The following is a 20,993-nucleotide window of genomic DNA, read 5'->3' as shown; positions in this document are numbered from 1 at the left end:
AGCCAAGGCAGTCTTGAGATAGGAAGTGAGACAATGGAGCTCAGGATAATTAGTTACATCTTAAATGATAAACAAATTAGCATCTGGAGTTTTGAAGGAAATAGTCCATTTCTGGGGGGTCCTGTTCACAATAACACTTGTCGTCCCATAATGAATCAGCAATGACAGTGTTCGTGAGAGATGGCCTATCAGGAGCTTGAGCTTTCCTTAACACGTTGAAGAATCAGGATCGACTAAGGTTACTTGTCTACCATGGGGAACACGGGTAATATTGTTTATTTTTCTGTATGTCTACTACTCAAAGACATTGCATGTGCCTTGACTTGGTGAAATACAATAAAAGGAATATGTCACAAACCATATTTGGTGTCGGATTCGAACAGTCTTACAATGTAGAAGGAAGGGGATCGAGCGAGATGAACAGATAAAATGGGAAGACAGAAAGAATTGGAGAGACCTACCCAGTTACAGAAGATTTTTTTTAAATTGTTTGTGAGTAATGCAGTGAGAGGCCAACAAGTAACGAATAATGTATAAAGTTCTAAGATAGTCTTCCCACTGTACTGAAGTTTAAAGCAGAATTACCAGAGTTTGATTGTGTCAAGTGATTGATTCAAGCTGACCATTCAACTCAACTTGATTTGCTTTTGTGTCATTGAATAGTGAGCACACGGATACAGACAAAGAATGTGTGCACTTTTTTTATAAAGAGCTCTACATCATCAGATTTGGTATATATTATACTATTGGCAAAAACATTTAAAGATAATGCAGCTAACTGCATCATTTTCATAATAATGACTAAAGTTTGGCACTTTTGATCAAACCAGATAAAATTAGATAATCACTTTCACCCACTTGATAGCATTAATTTACAGAACTTGTCTTGCTTTTTAACGTTGACAAATAATTCAAAATCCTTTGCAAACAGAGGACACTCAAAAGCAGGAGCTACTGCCATTTTATCATTACAACTTACCACCTATTAAAATCTACTTGGATGGAGTGATCAATAACCAAGTCTGCAGGACAAATTGGGTTGATTTTCTCTGGATCCCCTCCCAGTTTTTTCACAGCATCTCGCATAGCAGCAAAGTCTACCACTGCAGGCACGCCACTGTGGACAAAGTGAATATTCACAGCTGTAAAGATTATTTTCACACAACTTGTCCATTATAGAACCATGGCCAACTTTTCCTCTGTCTTCAAAACAGAGAAATAAATTATGAATATCTTAATGTTACCAATAGATTGAAGATGTCTTCATGGTCTGAAGTCCAGGACCTGCAAAAGACATCTTCAATAAATACCACAGGGCCTGTTTAGGAAAAAGGAAAATGCCACAGTAGCCTTTCTAGGCGGGACTCCACATAAGGCTCACTGGTGTCCTGTCGCCGCAGAAGCTAGCTACGACATTAGTGGAACACTAGATGGACAGAAGACCTGAACAAAACATGAACATTCACCCCTTTTACCTCTGGGACCTGGGTGCAAATCCAACCTAGACTGAAGGAATGAATCAGCAGCGTGCACATGATTCACCCACGAATGTTGGTTGTTATGCTCTCAAGCAATTTCCAGACCCCGAGCAACTTCCAGGACACAGATCCCTGCTCCTGGGAAGCCCTGGATTACAACCTCCAGGCTTCAACCCTAATCAGCATGGATTCGCCAACCTCAGACAGGTCTTGAATCACAAATTCATAACTGGGCTCGAATTAAGCTGCCAGGCAGGCTCCAAATCCGATCCCCAGAAGAATTGTGGCAGCAAAGTCTACAGAGACCAAAACGTTCCCATTCTGTCTGTGCACATAAAAAGAATCTGTTAATATTATAACTGCTGAATGCTCCTTGTCTGCTCGTGTGTGCGTACTGACTGCCACTCGGATTAGAACGCTCCCACCCCTCTATCTACCTCTGATCTGCCCCATCTCACTCTCCTACATCATCTTCTGTCCCTCCTCTTCCTAGTTTCTGCCGGTACTACTCCCCTCCCTTCTCCTAGCTTTCAGGCTCATCGCATCTGGCCAGCCTCACAGCTCTCTCTGCTTTGCATCATCCATTGCACACGCTGAGGCACGCGCCACAGGCTCTCACTGGGCATCAAGGTGTGGTGCCGCTCACCCTTCTCCTTTCCATCCAGTACACTCTTCTCAAGAGTCATCCTCTCCAACTTCCCCGCCATTCTCCCAGCAAGCCTCTCTCCCCTGTCAAGTATCCAGCAGCACACCACCGTCAAACTGTCTGTCTTCTTGTGAACAAGGTCATTTGTGTCCGGCAGCTCATCACCGATGAGTGTAACCAAATTCTAGACCTCCCTAAAACTTAAGTACACTGATGGCAACTTTCTCTTTCAGCGAGATCAGCATACCAAGCTACACATTTCACCAGGTCTCCCTCTTGGATTTAGTCCTGGCCCTCATCATGGCCGATCCTTTATGCCCCCAGCATTCCGCCCCCACCACGGATGTATGATTCTATCTGAGCATAGCTGAAAGGAAAGTAGACATTGAGGGTACATCAAATAAAACTTCACGCCTTTTATCTTGTACTTCAATTTTATTCATATTTATGCTTAAAACAAAAAAGTCTTGTATTACACACTATCCAATGGATACTGTTCAGAAAAATTTGCTCTTGAACTGACACTTGCATCAGTAAATTTGGCCTGTGGGCAAAACTCCTTACGTTTAGCAGTGACTTAGACAGGAAGGGATTGTTTGTACTGGATATGGAGAAAAATACAGAGGATAGTGCTTCCGTCAATCTTAGGTATAACTGGGACGAAAAAACCACCAGTTGTTCTTTAACATTATTTTCTGTGGATTACCGGTGTAAAATTATGGTAAACCCTGATTGGATTTTATGCTTGGCCCTTTTTGTTTTTACAAACTATATTCTGTACATTTCAGCAATGAGTCGTTTTATGAAGAAGTTATGCTTACGTGAAATCCTGCAAGATGACACGAGCAGGTTTAAAAGGCACTTCAACACTTTTGTGTTGCGTCACCTTCCAGTTCAATATGTTTTCAACATCATCTTTCTTCACAAGAAAACAGTCACAGTTTCTGACTGCTGCTTCCAGAAGTACTCGGATGGAGAATGGCAAACGTGCTATTGAGAGAAAGAGGAAAAAAAAGTAATCTTAAAATAACACAACTGTTACAGAGCAGCAGAAACAGCTTTAAAGAAACAACTGATGGTTAGGCAGTAGAAGCAGATTTATTGTTAATAAAATAAATGGTGGTGGGGGGGGTGGAACAAAAACAACTTGCATTTATATAGCGCCTTAAATATTGTCAAACGTTCCAAAGCGCATCACAGGAGCGATTATCAAAACAATATTTGATACTGAGCCACATAAGGAGATATTAGGGCAGTTGGCCAAAAGCTTGGTCAAAGAGGTAGGGTTTAAGGAGCATCTTAAAAAGGAGGAAAGCGAGAGAGAGAGGTTTCGAGATTTCCTGAGGCCCAGGAAGCTGACAGGATACGATGTTGCAAATAGTCACAGAAAAGAGCTATTATAACTGGATCTGAAGCTTTGACAAATGGGGCTCCGTCTCCTCACAAACCTATCTGAAGTAGCTGTTAAATACAACAGAACACACTGTGTACGGTGCCTGGCGCTTCTGGTACAGCGGCCTGAATACAAACTTTGGTTTCTCGATGGCAAACAGTGAATGCAAGGACAAGTTTTATTCAGAGGCTAAATGGTTAAGATGCAGCAGAGGGTATTAGACTGTGATCTGTCGTTGGTAAGGGATTAGCGGAGCCACTGGTTTAATTTTAAAGAAAAATAGGAATATTCTTAGCCACTGAACTTCCATACTGCGAAGAGACCATTGCCGTTTGTGTAAAAATCCATGGAAACTAAAAAAAAAACAGCCAAGCTAAATAGTAGTAAAAGAGACCAATAAAGAAGCCAACTATAGTTTGTCCATTTTAAAATTACTTTCATCCAGAAAAAGCTTTTTCTCCTATACAAAGCAACAGTGCAATAAATAAGGGCACATTGTATCAATGAATATGATGAAGTTGGACTGTATTTTAGGAACCCTCCGTGATATCTGCGCTCCTCTAATTCTGGCCTCCTGAGTATCCCTGATTTCAATCGCCCCACCACTGTTGGCCATACCTTCAGATGCCAAGCCCTATGCTCTAGAATTGCCTCCATAAAGCTCTCCACCGCTCTCTCTCCTCCTTTAAGACGCTCCTTAAAACTTACCTCTTCTGCTCCAATATCTCGGTGTGTCTCAGTGTTAGATTCTGTTTTATAACACTTCTGCGAAGTTACTTAGGACATTTTACTATATTAAAGGCACTTATATAAATACAAGTTGTTGTACTTTAGGAAACATGCTGACTTTTGATGTGAAACAATTATTTGAATATTGAAGAATGGATTTTTCTTTAAACAAAACTCATTTTAACAGCATGAAAAATTAGACTGGCAAATACTTTAATAAAGATTTCCAAATGCATTCACGAGTGCGACAATGCAACAAGTAATCCGATCTCTGAAATACTGCAAAGTCTCATGCCAATGTACATTATAACACTAGCAATGTAGCCGTATTATATATGGGTGAGGTGGGAGGGGAAGCAGGGAGTTGCAGTGTAAAGGTCACAATGTGTCTCTTTCATATTGGCAACTACCTTATCACAGGAAAGCAGTCGCTTTTGTTCCAATGTGATTAGCCCATAGGCTAAAGGAAATTTAGTGAATCAGAAAGGTGTTTATGCAACTGCTTGTTGGTAGTCTGTTGTGGGCAGATGATAATCTAGTGCATGCAGACATCTTTCTGATGCAACTTGTGAATAAAACATAGATACTGAAATTATATATATATATTTTTTAATTGTGAAAGCCATTTTTAAAAGTCATTTTCCTATGTTGTTCCCCTTCCCTCACTATTTGTTTTTCAGTTTTAGATTTTGCGGCAATTACCATCCCACATGTTCAATTAGCAGAAGCCATGCTCACTGCTGTGGATAATATCCAACATTTTCTGTTTTTAAATGTTAGCATACTTATTCTGGTATTTAAACATTTGACAGTACCAAAGGTTTAAACCTCGATCAACAGCCATCCCAAATATTGAGATGATGCTGGCATTATACACATCTCATACCAATCTTTTAGCACTAATGTACAATGTGAGAAACATGGACACTGAATTCAGCAGACTTAACTTTGGCACAGAGCAAAGCACAATTGAAAATAAATCTGATTGTAACAAAATATTGCCCTCCCAGTGGTTAGTAATTCAAACTTTTTAATCTTATCAAAAATGTAAAATAATCTCTTTGTAGGATAGCAGTGTATCAATATCAAAGAACATTTTAATTTGAAAGGACAACATTGCCAGTTCATTTTCTCATCCGCATATAAATGTTGCAATTTGTGACAGTGAATAAACCACAGCATGTACAACAGAAGTCTCATAATTGGTCAGGTGTCAGGACACTAATGTTCAAGGAAGTGTAGCGCAGTTTCTTTTACACGGCCTTAAGAGGTGCTTACACTACTAGTTCCCAATGTGTGGCTCTCGCCTACCCTGCAACAACCCAACATAAACTTGCTGGATTTACCAATATTGCCACAAGACCAATGAACTGCAAATAATCTATGTAAATATATGGACCCAGTAGATAAATTGTGATCTGCTGTCATGGAAAGAGCAATGAGCTTTGCTTACCATATCTGTCGTCTTTCAATTTGCACAGATTGTAGAACTTATTTTCCTTCCTATTAGGATCAAGGGGCTCCAAGAGGTCTGCGTAGGGGTTGTTCATCATTGTTAACGTGCCCAATGAATCACCTAAAACATATACACATTTAAACTTCAATTTTCTGCTAAAAAGCTAAAATTACAAAAGATCGTGTTAAAATAAAGATAACAAGTTACTTTGGTGCCCCAATATTAAGATGTGCCTGTACTATAACTAAGAGAATGTCATATGGATTAACAAGACCAGTACCACTGTAATACCACAACAAACCCAACATTGTGTGCACTACTTCATTATAACACCACACCACACCACATCATTGAAATTAAAAACGTACTGGGTGCGAAATTACATTTACAAACCTGTTGCAGGGCATCGGGCATCATGTAGACACAACTTGCAAAATGCTCAGCACCTAAGGCCCATGTTATAATGAGAGTGTACAAGTAATACTTTTAAGTACACAATGTAGTATCAGACACACTAAGCTCTCAATTCCTTCTAATAATAATTCTATGTCAAAATTGCAAGATACCCTTTCTATTTCCCAGTTAACAACTACTGTGGAACACCACCAAACCCTTTATTGTCAAAATAAATCCAAATAAAATAAAGACCACTCTATAAACTCCAGACATTACAAACTAAACACCGAGTTGAAGGATTCATCGAGATTCAAAGTGTGATTTATGTTTACGGACTCTATCAGAACTACTGTCTTGTATCTCACAGTCAACTAATTATTTTTAATAAGAATACTTTTGATGGTAAAGCGAGTAAGATGGAAATTAGTAAACAGTATAGCTTGTTATGTTAAAATCAAATCAACGAGTTAAAATTTGAACAAAAATTATGGCGGTTATGAATTATAATAATCAATACAAACGACATGTACTTCCGAGTGATCCTGCATAAAGCACCTATGCTAGACCTGCTGGGGTGACAGTCATGATGATTGCACAGTGTTTAGTTCCATTCGCAATTCCTCAGATAATGAAGCAGTCTGTGCCCACATGCAGCAAGACCTAGACAACAACCAGGCTTGGGCTGACATGTGGCAAGTAACATTAAAAAAGAACCATGAATAGTGAGCTGGTTTCATCAGTAAACATATCATGGACCCAAACTGTAGGCACGTAGGCAGAACAGGAATAAAAAGACAAATGGTATCTCAACAGAGAACAAATCTCATTGGCCAATCTGGTGGCTATTTAACATCCTCTTTTCATTTATCAAGATTATAATTGTTCAAAGCACGAAACATACACTACTATAAACTAGGAACATGGGAACAGGAATAGGGTATTCAGCCCTGCCAGCCTGTTCTGCCATTCAATTAGACCATGGCTCGTCTACATCTTTAACTCCATCTACCCACCTTGGTTCCATAACCCTTAATACACTTGTTTAACAAAAAGCCATCAATCTCAGTTTTGAAATGTTTGCTTGACCCCCAGCCTCAACAGCTTTTTGAGGGAGAGTTTTCTAGATTTCCACTACCCTTTGTGTGAAGAAGTGCTTCCTGACATCACCCCTGAATAGCGTGGCTCTAATTATGCCCCCTTGTTCTGGACTCACCACGCCAGAAGAAATAGTTTCACTCTGGTTGCTGGGACCATAAAGCATTCCAGGTTTTGAATGTGATTCTTGCATTTGATTATGTGCCCATACTAGTCTTTAGAATCTAGACTAATTAGACATCGAGAAGGAGTTGTAGGGGAGTGTGGGAGTGCAAGCCCGCATTCCATGCTTTCGTGGTCTGGAGATATCGAAAGGGTTAAAAATTGGAAGAGTCAAGATTGGATTAAAACAGGATGATTGGATTAAAACAGGCTACTAGATGATATGGAGCCATTTAGCCATTGAAATGAGTAGCTGGTCATTTATCTGTATGCCAAAGTATTTAAGTGTACCTTTGTTACTATGCGAATAATAATCTGATGTGTATAGCAATTCATGACATTGTATGTTAAATATTTGAGTGTAACTTGTTACTATGCAAATAATAACCTGATGACATAGTCTGTATGTTAAGTATGATCTGGTTTGTGTATAGTAGTTCAGAAAGCAGTTAGTCGTGATTTCAGGACAATGCCATTTTGATTCTACATCGTCTGCATGTTAATTGTCTAAATGTACTATACAAAGTTCAAAGGCTTTTTTGGTATAAAGATGAGAGTTTGACACTAGACACTGGACATTCGAAAGGTGTGTGCCTCACAAACAGCCACTGGAATCGGAGCAAGCAGAAAGTTGGCTTGTGAAGTGTTTGTGTCTCAGTATGTGGAAGAAAACGATCTATGTAGTATGGTAAAGGGAAGGGTTAAAATCACTGCTTGCTGATATTGTAGAAATAATGGAGCTAGAGAAAACACCCAAACTTCTTTGTCTTAAGAAAACAAAAACTGATTATCTGTTCCTTGCATGAGTCTCCTAAAACTGATTATCGACACAGACAGGGAGAAACTGATTATCGACACAGACAGGGAGAAACTATGCAAGAACAGATAATGTGTGCCTTCCGGGATAACCTTTGTATTCTCGGAGTAATATGATTAATGTTAATGTGTGGAATTTGAAGATAAAACTCCTCTTTTTACTGTATAAATATAGCGCGGGTTTTCCTGTAAAAGTCAGAGTTCTGCCTTAGTGTGGACTAAGCGGGCTCTCCGAGATATCTCGTTAGAAATAAACTCTCTCTCGAAGCACGGCTCTGAAAGTCTCCGCTGAGTTAATTTAAGCTAAAATTTCCTCGACAGATTCTGGCGTAGTCAGACAGGATCTCTAAAAACGAGATCCAAAAGAACCAAATTTAACTTTGAAAAGAGAAAAGAGGAATTTTAAGGACCTTCCTAGCTGAAAGGGGGAAGGTACCAAGGCCGTCCTAGCTAAAAGGGTGACGAGCCACCAAGATCCCTTGAAGGGTGAGGCATTTAAGGTAGCTACCACAAAGAAGCTAAAATAACAAGAAAGCAATAAGGAGACCCCGAGCTGAGCAGAAAAGAGAACACCGGTGAGCGCTTTGTAAAATATTACTGTATATTTTGTAGGAGTGTCCTTAATTCTCATTTCAGAAAAATCGCGAGACGTCGCACCCGGAAGAATGGGAAACAGCTCTAGTCGAGCAGGGCGCTCGCGCCCAGCTCCTAGAAAAGGAAAGAAAGACGACCCCTTGACCAAAGGAATGAAATTACATTCTAAAACCGAAAAGAGAATCCGTAAGGTAGTAAAGCAACGAGAGAAGGTAGGAGATCCAATTGTGCCACCCGGCTCGCCGGCGGACACTGTAATTAAAGAAACAGGAGATGACCGATATGCGGTAACGTTTAGTAGCGATTTGTACGGTTGGTCTGATGGGGATTGGCCATATGGAGGAAGTTTTAAACTATCTTTAATTGAGGAATGGAGAAAAACAACCAAGGAAGGAGGGGGAGACCCTACTTTGGACAAGGATTACATGGAAAATTGTTTTAATAAATGGATTGAGGTTGCTAAGAGACATCAGCCTCCGAAAAATAAAAATTCGGAGAATAAATCAGGAGGAAAAGAAAAGGGGGAAAATGAAAAACCTCCCTCTTATAGCCCTCCAAACCTCCCTATCCCCTCAGCACCCACCGTGGGACTTTATCCTCGTATAGAACCCCCAAAGCGAAATAGCTGGCAGGAAATTATAGAAATGGTTATTGCCCATAGAGATCAAGCCCGGAGAGAACTAGCTGTCCTCCCGGCCCCACCACCTAATGGAGGAGCCGATGGAGGAAACCCGGAGGTATTAGGAGCAGGGGCTGAAGCAGCAGATGGAGGGGAAGTCAATCAGAGATCTGGGATGAGTTCTCGACTAAGGTCGCAAACAACCCCTGCCCAGGCAGAAGCCGACTCTACCCTCCTCCTCCAAAATCCCAGGGTAATGATAGGAACCACAGCGGTTTTAAAACCCTGGTCCCCGGGAGAGGCCAGAGATATGATCTCTGCCGCCCCAAACCCGGTAAAGAAACCTATAGCATTTCACAACTGGCTTGAGCAGACATGTACGATTTACAATCCGCTACCGGGGGATATTAAATTATTATTACAAGCAGCCTACGGATCCTCCTGGCAGGGAGTAAAAGATATGTTCTCTATCCCGCCAGGAGAAAGGGGGGATTGGAGAGTTGATGATACCTTGCTGGACAACGGCAATGAGTCATTAACTCACTGGCTGCAACATAGGGGAAAAAATGCAATTCTGCAGGGAGCTAAAAAACATGGGGACATTGGGGAAGTCACCCACTGTCTGCAGAAAGCGGAAGAATCAATGATAGATTTTGCAGGCAGGTGGAAAAATAGCTGGGACGAGCATGCAGGAATATCCTTGGAAAACGAACTTTTAGCAGTGCAGACCTTGTTGAATTGTATGTTACCACAGCATGCCAGAACGTACAAGATCAAGGTCTTGGACTGGCAAGGAAAAAACTGGAAGGAAACAATTACAGTACTGGCAAACATGGACAGGGAGGGACTATTTACCTACAAAGATAACAAAGCCAAAACAGCAGGACAATACTATCAGCAGAAAGGAAGAGGACAAGCACAGAATAGAGGAGGATTTGGGGGAAGGAGGGGAGGAGGAACAGGACAGTGGTCCCAGCGAGATCGCTCGCAAGATGAGTGTAGAAATTGCGGAAGGAAGGGGCACTGGGCTCGAGATTGTAGGTGCCCACCTAAACAGTTTGGAGGGTTACAGGGGAATTTCTCCGAACCTACACCTCCACTGGCCCCTCAATTTTCCTTTTCTAACCCCAACCCGCACCAATCAGCATAGGGATGCCCCGGAGGTATAGTGGTACAGGCGGCAACCCTCCGCTTATCTACAGACATAGAAGAGAATCCTTTGGCAGTAATAAAAGTGGGAAACACTTATGTAAAGTTTCTTGTGGATACCGGTGCTACTATGTCTTCTGTACCACCCTCTGTGGGATTACCTGTAAGCAACACTACCGTCTTCAGCATGGGGGTGACCGGCATCCTTCTGAAAGAATTTTTGTCCGAACCTACTAAATTGACAATTGAAGGACAACAAGTAGATAATGAGACTTTGATCGTCTCTAAAACAGCCCCTCTCCCTTTATTAGGAAGACAGACTTTGTGCAAACTAGGAGCCACAATATATTGCACAAAGGAAGGGATGTTCATGGAGCTCCCTCCAAATAAAATCCATCAGTTCTTTGATGGGATTAAAAGGGAGGAGGGGGAAGATAACAAAGAAAAGGCTGCCCTCTATTGTTGGCAATTGAGTGGCAACTTCTATTCCCCCCTGATACAGGATATTGTAAAAAACTTAAAAGCTAAATTTGACTCTAATGCGAACGAACTGATGTATATCATCTTAACAAGCTTTGAGGCAGTTCAGCTTCACTGCACAGCCTGGTACACTCGACAAAAAGCTGAAACTTACCAGTGCTTAATACAGCCCTTTCTAGATAAAGAAGAGATAATAGAAGCTACACCCCGCATTTATTTCGGACCAGAAGGATTGGGGGTAGCCATGGATTTGACACCCTTACAGCAGAAGCGGTTTAAAGAAGAGAACTCGACACCCCATCTGACATTGGCTGTAAAACTGCCGGCGAAACCCAAAGATATGGGTCCGATGATTGTAGAAATAGAAAAGGAGAAGCAGCATCAAGGCTATAGACCTTGGGCAGTAATAGAATTACAGAATGTCCAGATAGAATTTATCACCCGTTCCAGGGGGATTCTCCAGTGGAAAGGTAAAAGTCATGCCCCCACCTTTAAAAAACAGCAACCCCCTGGACAACCGAGCCCTAAGCTGCCAATGGCATTGAATCAAGTGTCTTCTGAACTTTGGGCAAAACATAAGAATCATGTTGCGAAGGTACATTCTGCAGCACCCCACCGGGTACGACTGATAAAGAACGCCGTGTTACCAAGCATTAAGCAGTACAGACTGCCTCCAGAGGCAGAAGATGGGATAGAGCCAGTCATTTCTGCATTGTTGGAACAAGGAGTTCTAGAAAAGACACAGAGCCCGTGTAACACTCCGATACTGCCCATACCAAAGGTTAATAGGCCGAATGAGTGGAGATTTGTGCAAGATCTAAGAGCTATTAATAAGATAGTAGTCCCCATCACCCCTGTGGTACCGGACACCAACATTTGCTATCTGCCATCCCACCAACAGCAACTGTCTTTACTGTGATAGATCTGTGCTCAGCCTTTTTCTCCATCCCAGTAAATCAAGAGAGTCAGTATCTGTTTGCTTTCACCTACAAGAAACAGCAGTACATATGGACCAGGTTGCCCCAAGGATACACCGAAAGCCCCGCAGTATATGCAGCAGCAGTAAAAAGAGACCTAGAAGACTGTTTATCAGACCAGTCTGTACTGTTACAATATGCGGACGATTTGCTTGTGGCTTCCAGCCACGGATACAGATGCATGCAAGATTCCCTGAAATTATTACAACACCTATGTGAAAGAGGGCACCGAGTATCATTACAAAAGCTACAATTTTGCCAGACTCAAGTCCAGTACCTGGGTTTCCACATATCTCAAGGGCAGAGGCAGCTAGGACCCGAAAGAATTCAGACTATTCAGAGTATCCCCATACCAAAGACAAAAAAGGATATTTTGTCTTTTTTGGGGATGGTGGGGTACTGCAGACAGTGGATCCCTGATTATCGAGAATGGGATGCGGTCCTAAGATCAGCTGCCCTAAATGATGCCCCACCCAAGGTAGAGTGGACCCCAGGAGGCGTTTGAGCAGTTAAAGAAAGCTATCACTAACGCTCCGGCATTGGGACTTCCGAACTATTCTAAACCCTTTCAGATGTATGTGAATGAGAAAGAAGGATTTGCAACGGCAGTATTAACCCAAGAACATGGTGGGGGAAATAGACCAGTCGCCTATTATTCGGTTTTACTTCCTCCAGTAGCGAGGGGAATGCCAGCATGTCTACGCGCTGTAGCCGCTACTGCGGTCATGGTGGAGAAGTCAGTACTTATTGTTTTGGACTATCCGTGTACTGTCGTTACAGCTCATGCAGTGCTATTACTATTGAACTCCGCCGCCACCCAGCATTTCACAGCATCTAGAAGAACAGGTTATGAAGTACTGCTGCTATCACACTCTAACTACACCTTTCAACGCGCGCCGATAGTAAACCCCGCCACTTTTGTTCCCACCAGAGAAATAGAGGATCCAGACCAGCACGACTGTCTGTTAACAGTGGAATTAGCCACCTTGCCGAGACCAGATTTGCTCACAGAGCCCATGGACAATCTTGATCTCATTCTCTATACGGATGGGTCATCGTACAGACCATCAGATAATTTGCTTTTGTCAGGCTATGCTATTGTAAACCCCCATGAAACTGTTGAAGCATTTGCCCTGCCTCCCGGAACCTCAGCTCAGGCTGCTGAATTATTTGCCCTCACCAGAGCTTGTATAATAGCAAAAGATCAAACTGCCAATATCTATACTGATTCTAGATATGCATTCGGTGTGGTCCATGATTTTGGACAACTATGGAAAAACAGAGGCTTTATCACCTCTGGTGGAAAGCATATTAAGCACTCTCAATTGGTGCTTAATCTATTAGACGCCATTCAGTTGCCAAATAAGGTAGCCGTTATCAAATGTGCAGCACACACAATCGGTGAGGATGAAGTGTCAGTGGGAAATAGGAGGGCTGATGAAGCAGCCAAACAGGCCGCTTCGGCACAGACAGACTGCCTTCAAGCAGTCTCAGTCTCCCTTCCACAGACACTTGACGTCCAACTACTTAAAACAGCCCAACAACAAGTTACTATGCAAGAAAGAAGGACTTGGGAAAACCAGGGTTGCTTTCTAAAAAATGACATTTGGTATCACCCTGATGGGCGAACTGTTTGCCCTAGATCTCTATTCTTGCCCCTGTCTCGCCTAGCACATGGTCAGGCTCACATGGGCAAAGGAGGGATGATACATGCTATTAACGCACAGTGATATGCACCAGGAATAACAGTGGTAATTGAAAAAGTTGCTAGAACATGCCAAATTTGTCAACAAAATAACAGAGGTAAAACACCTGCTGAATATGATCATCTACCTCAACCTAGTATGCCCTTTGAAAATTTGCAAATTGATTTTGTCCACATGCCTCCAGTATCAGGTTTTAAGTACCTATTAGTCATAGTAGACATGTTCACAAGGTGGGTAGAAGCATACGCCACTAGGAAAGACGATGCCCGAACAATAGTAAAGATTCTATTTAAAGATATAGTACCAAGATATGGGATACCTATGGGAATCAACAGTGACAGGGGAACACACTTCACAGGAAAAATAGTGCAAAATCTTGCAGAAGCACTAGGTTTCCAGTGGAAGTTACATATACCATATCAACCTCAGTCTTCAGGAATAGTAGAGAGAGTAAATGGGATAATAAAATCTACCCTTACCAAGGTATGTCAGGAGACAGGATTAAAATGGCCAGACGCCCTACCGTTGGTACTATATACATTAAGAAACCAGAAAAACCGAAACACTGGTTTGACACCGCATGAAGCCTTATTGGGAAGGCCAACGCCTACCGGAGTAAAACCATCACTGGTAGCGGAAAAGGTAGCATTAATTTGGAATGATGAAAAATCACTAAAGTATGCTCAGGCCATGTGTGAAATAGCAAGAAGTCTGCATGACCAGATAAAGCAGACACAGGTGCCCCTGTCGGAAGGAAATATGCACCCATTCAAGCCAGGAGACCAAGTGTTAGTAAAAACATTAAACAAAGAATCTTTTTCTCCTAGGTGGAAAGGACCGTATCAGATAATTCTCACGACGAGAACCGCATTGAAATTGGAAAAGCATCCAAACTGGGTGCACGCCACCCGTTGTAAATATTACTTCCCTAACGAATCACAGCCAAAAGAAGAGACATAGAACTAGGACGTGCTACGGTTACCTACCCGAGAAGACGGCCATCTTCTCACCAAAGAACTGTACTGACCCCTCTTTTGTGACCCTTCGCAAGGGTACATTGAACCTAAAATAAGACACCCAGAGTTCAGGCCGAATGTCAGAACTTGCTTGTATGCCAATTTGGGCCTTTATTATTTGGATCACTGTTACCCTCGTGCTTGCGTGCTGTTATTTTAACGAATTAATACAGGAGTGTTATAGAAACAGAGAAAAAAGGGAAGATGAGGCGGGACTCTTGGAAAAGCTGTAAGTGGACATTGGGCATTCTGATCATTTTAGCAGTAGGAAGAATCAGACAGGAAGAAGGAGACGGGATGTGTTGGGGACTTTGTTAGGTGGAGTAGGAGCTGGGATGGGAGCATTGAACTCCATGGATATCGAGACCCTACAAAACAAAATCCAGGTCGTCGGAGGACTAGTGGGGAAAAGCATAAAAATAAGAAATGCCTGGGATGAAGGATTACAGCAATTGCAGGTATCAGGTTATATCACAGACGAAATGACCTGGGGGCAGAATGAAAAGATAGAGAAGGAAATAGAAAACCTAATGAAGGAACAAAAGGAAGTAAATAAGTACACCCATTGCATGTTCAGGGAGATGATCAGATAGTTACTGAGAGCCGAGCTAGAAAGGAAAGTACTATCCTTCCATGCTAACACATGGGAGAGATTACTGGAAATCAATCAGAAAGATAAACTTCTAAATTTAACCATTAAACCCCAAGAAAAATATACTGGTTGCGATTTAAAAGGATGTAACATCACTATGGAAATAGTAAATAAGACAAAAGGAGAAATATGGTGTCAGTTCCAAGTAATACCCCAGTTGTTCGGACGAAACTTCTGGTACCCAGAATTTAAAGGAAACTGGGTCGATGAAAAGAATCTAACACATCACGACAGGGGATGTGCTAGGTGGCCGTTCGGAATGGTGTGTCCCTATCAGACTGCCATACACGAACCATGCTCTCTACAGCACCCCACTGGAATATGTAGATGGGAACTAAAACCAACCAATGACACCGATATTTCTGAAGTAGGACAGAATGAGGTCTGCCTGACAGGAAATAGACCTGTCTACCTGGACGGAATTTTGTATAAACCCCCCATTAATACATGTGTGAGAGAAGTCTACACCCTGTATGATCCAGAAGAAAGAAGAACTTATACTTTTGGGCAGTGGCAGAATGTAGTAAAATATCTGTCTGTGCACAAAATTGATCCTTTACCCCCTGTAATTAAATTGACCCGATTGCACAATTTGGTAAAAAATGACAAACAAATAGAGGAGGCTCTGTCCAAAAGGGGCCGAGACATCCACCAGTTCAAAATAGAAATGAGTTACAAGAAGGGACAACTAGTAAGAATCGCGAATGCAGTTACCTCCCTGACAGTACACCACTGGTGGGATGTGTTTTCCGGATGGTCCCCCAAAGCTTCAGCAGTACTGAAGCTTGCTATACACCCCATAGTAATCGTAGGTGTGGTTATGCTTATATTACTAATAATGTGTGGGATGTGGATAAAAGTAAAAAGGCTAATTAACCAGGTAATGGGCCTAGTATCCCAAGTAGAAGGGAAAAGTATGTTTGTGAAAGGAAGGTTAAGCCGCATAGAAGAAAAATTAGATGAATATGACGAAGAAGAATGCCTCAAGATGCGACCCTACCCCGAAGGATATGAACCCCCTTTTCAATAAAGAAAAAGAAACTGTGTTGATCGGTTGTAAAGATCAACAAGGAGGGAGTTGTGGAAGAAAACGATCTATGTAGTATGGTAAAGGGAAGGGTTAAAATCACTTCTTGCTGATATTGTAGAAATAATGGAGCTAGAGAAAACACCCAAACTTCTTTGTCTTAAGAAAACAAAAACTGATTATCTGTTCCTTGCATGAGTCTCCTAAAACTGATTATCGACACAGACAGGTAGAAACTATGCAAGAACAGATAATGTGTGCCTTCCGGGATGACCTTTGTATTCTCGGAGTAATATGATTAATGTTAATGTGTGGAATTTGAAGATAAAACTCCTCTTTTTACTGTATAAATATAGTGCGGGTTTTCCTGTAAAAGTCAGAGTTCTGCCTTAGTGTGGACTAAGCGGGCTCTCCGAGATATCTCGTTAGAAATAAACTTTCTCTCGAAGCACGGCTCTGAAAGTCTCCGCTGAGTTAATTTAAGCTAAAATTTCCTCGACACAGTAGCATTCATACTGGGTTTGTTTAGTATGAATGTTTAAATAAAAAACCTGATCCTGCCTTTACTACAACTGAGTGTGTGTGTAATTCGACGTTTAAAGCAACGAAGTGAAAAGAGCAAGAAAGCTGTACAACAGGGAGCACAAAGCTAGGGGACACAAATATAAGCTAGTCACTAATAAATCCAATAAGGAATTCAGGATAAACTTTTTTTTTAAACCCAGAATGTAGAACTCGCTACCACAGGGAGTAATTGAGGCGAATAGCATTCTTACATTTAAGGAGAAGCAAGATAAGTACATGAGGGAGAAAGGAATAGAAGAATATCTTGATATGGTGAGATAAAGTAGGGTGGGAAGAGGCTTGTGTGGAGCATAAACACTGGCATAGACCAGTTGGGGCCAAACAGCCTGTTTTTATGCTGTAAATTTTATGTAATTCTACGTAAAACCCTATCAAATTCTTCAATCATCTTAAACATCTCAATTATATCGCCCCTCAATCTTCTATACTTGAGGGAATACAAGCCTAGTATATGCAATATCTATCTATATCTTTCATGATTGCATCCAGGCATTCGATAAGGTGCCACACAAAAGGTTACTGCAGAAGATAAAGGTACGCGGGGTCAGTGGAAATGTATTAGCATGGATAGAGAATTGGCTGGCTAACAGAAAGCAGAGAGTCGGGATAAATGGGTCCTTTTCGGGTTGGAAATCGGTGGTTAGTGGTGTGCCACAGGGATCGGTGCTGGGACCACAACTGTTTACAATATACATAGATGACCTGGAAGAGGGGACGGAGTGTAGTGTAACAAAATTTGCAGATGACACAAAGATTAGTGGGAAAGCGGGTTGTGTAGAGGACACAGAGAGGCTGCAAAGAGATTTAGATAGGTTAAGCGAATGGGCTAAGGTTTGGCAGATGGAATACAATGTCGGAAAGTATGAGGTCATCCACCTTGGGGGAAAAAAAAACAAAAAAAGGGAATACTATTTGAATGGGGAGAAATTACAACATGCTGAGGAGCAGAGGGACCTGGGGGTCCTTGTGCATGAATCCCAAAAAGTTAGTTTGCAGGTGCAGCAGTAATCAGGAAGGCGAATGGAATGTTGGCCTTTATTGCGAGAGGGATGGAGTACAAAAGCAGGGAGGTCCTTCTGCAACTGTATAGGGTATTGGAGAGGCCGCACCTGGAGTACTGCGTGCAGTTTTGGTCGCCTTACTTAAGGAAGGATATACTGGCTTTGGAGGGGGTACAGAGACGATTCACTAGGCTGATTCCGGAGATGAGGGGGTTACCTTATGATGATAGATTGAGTAGACTGGGTCTTTACTCATTGGAGTTCAGAAGGATGAGGGGTGATCTTATAGAAACATTTAAAATAATGAAAGGGATAGACAAGATAGAGGCAGAGAGGTTGTTTCCACTGGTCGGGGAGACTAGAACTAGGGGGCACAGCCTCAAAATACGGGGGAGCCAATTTAAAACCGAGTTGAGAAGGAATTTCTTCTCCCAGAGGGTTGTGAATCTGTGGAATTCTCTGCCCAAGGAAGCAGTTGAGGCTAGCTCATTGAATGTATTCAAGTCACAGATAGATTTTTAACCAATAAGGGAATTAAGGGTTATGGGGAGCGGGCGGGTAAGTGGAGCTGAGTCCATGGCCAGATCAGCCATGATCTTGTTGAATGGCGGAGCAGGCTCGAGGGGCTAGATGGCCTACTCCTGTTCCTAATTCTTATGTTCTTATTACCAAGTAGAAATAGAAGGTTACTTCACTGACTACGCACCAAACCTATTACACTTGCCCACAAAGTTCCAATACAATCTAAAATGTGTTGTCTGTGGTGGGGGGGGGGGGGCATAGGATTTGAAATTTTAAAAACTTATCTTACACAATAGCATAATTAAATCAACAATTCAAAGAAACTTAGAACTTTGACAAATCAGAGAAAGCTCAATTTGTACATCATACAAGGCCAGAAGGTTAAGAACATAGTAAACATTGTACTGCATCAAAAACATTTTTAAAGTGAATTCAACTAATCATATAAACAATTGCAAGCAATTATTGACAAAAATTAACTCGGTACTGAAATTCCATTATTTTCTTCATCCTAAGCTAACCCCGAATATAAATATATAATGCCAGCTCAGGTAATCATGAATATACCTAATTAGCTATTCACTTTGTTCAACAATACATTAAAATGTATTACTTAAAAAAACTACCACAGTAAGATACAGAACACACCAGACTGGCTTGTGTCAGAGGTGTGCAACACTGTGGTCAGAGAGACAAATCCAGCTTATAAACTCCTTCAATCTGGCTCGCAGAGCCCCTGCCTGTTCCTTTCATCTTTGTGCGCTTGTGTATGATGACTGTTTGATTTCAGCTAAGCCTCAGCTCTTTAAACTTCCTGGGTCAGAAGGAATCGATCTCTACCAGCCTGAGGCTCAGAGAGCTTAAAAAACTGGGAGTAAAGTTAGCAATTTGGGGGAAAGGGAGGGGGGGTGGGGAAAGAGATTGGAAAAGGCTTGATTTTTGTTCTCATTTTTGTGTGCATGGGGCATTGCTTTCTGATGCATGATGATTTTGGTTATTTTGTCTACGTGGGGGCGGGGAGGCTCACTGTTTTATGGTTATGGCAGCTAGTATTTCTGTGTAAACATGTGCGACCCACTCTGGTTTTGATGCATTCTTCTGGCCCCAGCTCCAAAAGGTTGAACACTCTTGCCAATGTGACAAGAACAGGTTTGGTACTCCACATATTTGAAGAAAATGACCTGTTACTTCCCATAAACAATTTCTCATATTCAAGTTACTTATCTCTTCAGAATCACCATTTTACTGGTAGCAATTCTCCCAAGGATAACTTTGTGTACAACCAAAGGAAAGACAGACTTGCATTTACATAGCGTCTTTCACGACCTCAGGACATCTCAAAGCGCATTATAGCCAATGACATGTAGTCACTGTTGTAAAGGTAGGAAGCGCGGCAGCCAGTTTGCGTAAAGCAAGCTCCCACAAACAGCTGTGATAATGACCAGATAATCTATTAGGTGTTGTTGAGGAATAAATATTGGTCAGGACTTCCCTGCTCATTGTGATGGTATATTTCATAACTTTGTTCGATTATTAACTTGATTTCATTGTAATGCAGACTAATGTCTATACCTTCGGAAAGAAAACAGGAGAAAAAAAAATGGTATGGAAAATCTAAGAAAAATGCAAAATCAAAAATCACACTGCATTTTTCAACAATCTGTGCTGCACCACAACCAAAGTTTTAAACCTATCAATTTATAAACACATGAACATATGCAACACTGATAAAATAATCATGTTTCAAACTGATGCTCATGAGATCTGCAAGGCGAGATTGACGTCCATCTGGGGCCAGACATAACACACACTTTCAAGGGTGCCCCGCAAATTCTGTGTTCTGCATTTGTTGGCTTACTCATATAAAACCTGCCTTATCACCTGCTAAGTGTGTTCCTCGGCACTTCACAACCAATGACATACTTTTAAAGCGCAATCACCATTTGCTAAGTAGATGCGCCAACCAATTTGCATCCAGCAAGTTCCCACACAGCAAATCGTATTTTTAAAAATTCATTCATGGGATGTGGGTGTCGCTGACAAGGCCAGCATTTATTGCCCATCCCGAATTGCCCTCGAGAAGGTGGTGGTGAGCCTCCTTCTTGAACTGCTGCAGTCCATGCGGTTTACAGTTTCTCAGCAGAGGTGTCAATGTGGGCAAGCGATCAATGCAAGTTGAACAAATATGATATTGTACCAAACTCTGAACAGCAGTTATATCAGGTTTGTTTCACTGTGTTAAAGAGGATTATAAATTAATAGATGGATGAATGTTTATATTTCAGCATATTAAAACCAAATTAGACAAATAACAACACTGTCTATAAAAACAAATTGCAAACTGGTTTCCACTTGGATAGTATAATTTGTTCTGTAGTTTATAAGAACATAAGAATTAGGAGTAGGAGTAGGAGTAGGACATGCGGCCCCTTGAGCCTGTTCCGCCATTCAATAACATCTTGGCTGATTTACCTCAACTCCACTTTCCTGCACT

The 20,993-nt window shown here is 41.6% G+C and overlaps 1 protein-coding gene across 2 annotated transcripts in view; it reads right to left on the bottom strand.

Annotated features, from left to right (window-relative positions):
- The window catches only part of aco1 (aconitase 1, soluble), a 117,289-nt gene that overhangs the window by 90,648 nt on the left and 5,648 nt on the right, over positions 1–20,993 (bottom strand). For both annotated transcript variants that reach the window (XM_070887763.1, XM_070887772.1), the window contains exons 2-4: positions 5,700–5,822; positions 2,946–3,114; positions 980–1,117 (exon numbers count right to left, since the gene is read on the bottom strand). In XM_070887763.1, the coding sequence (XP_070743864.1) occupies positions 980–1,117; positions 2,946–3,114; positions 5,700–5,799 (407 nt within the window). In that variant the 5' untranslated portion in view covers positions 5,800–5,822. The remainder of the gene's footprint in view (positions 1–979; positions 1,118–2,945; positions 3,115–5,699; positions 5,823–20,993) is intronic.

Source organism: Pristiophorus japonicus, chromosome 1 (genome assembly GCF_044704955.1).
Source record: "Pristiophorus japonicus isolate sPriJap1 chromosome 1, sPriJap1.hap1, whole genome shotgun sequence".
In the NCBI taxonomy this organism is placed as follows: domain Eukaryota; kingdom Metazoa; phylum Chordata; class Chondrichthyes; family Pristiophoridae; genus Pristiophorus; species Pristiophorus japonicus.
This window is presented reverse-complemented; position numbering and strand designations above follow the sequence as displayed.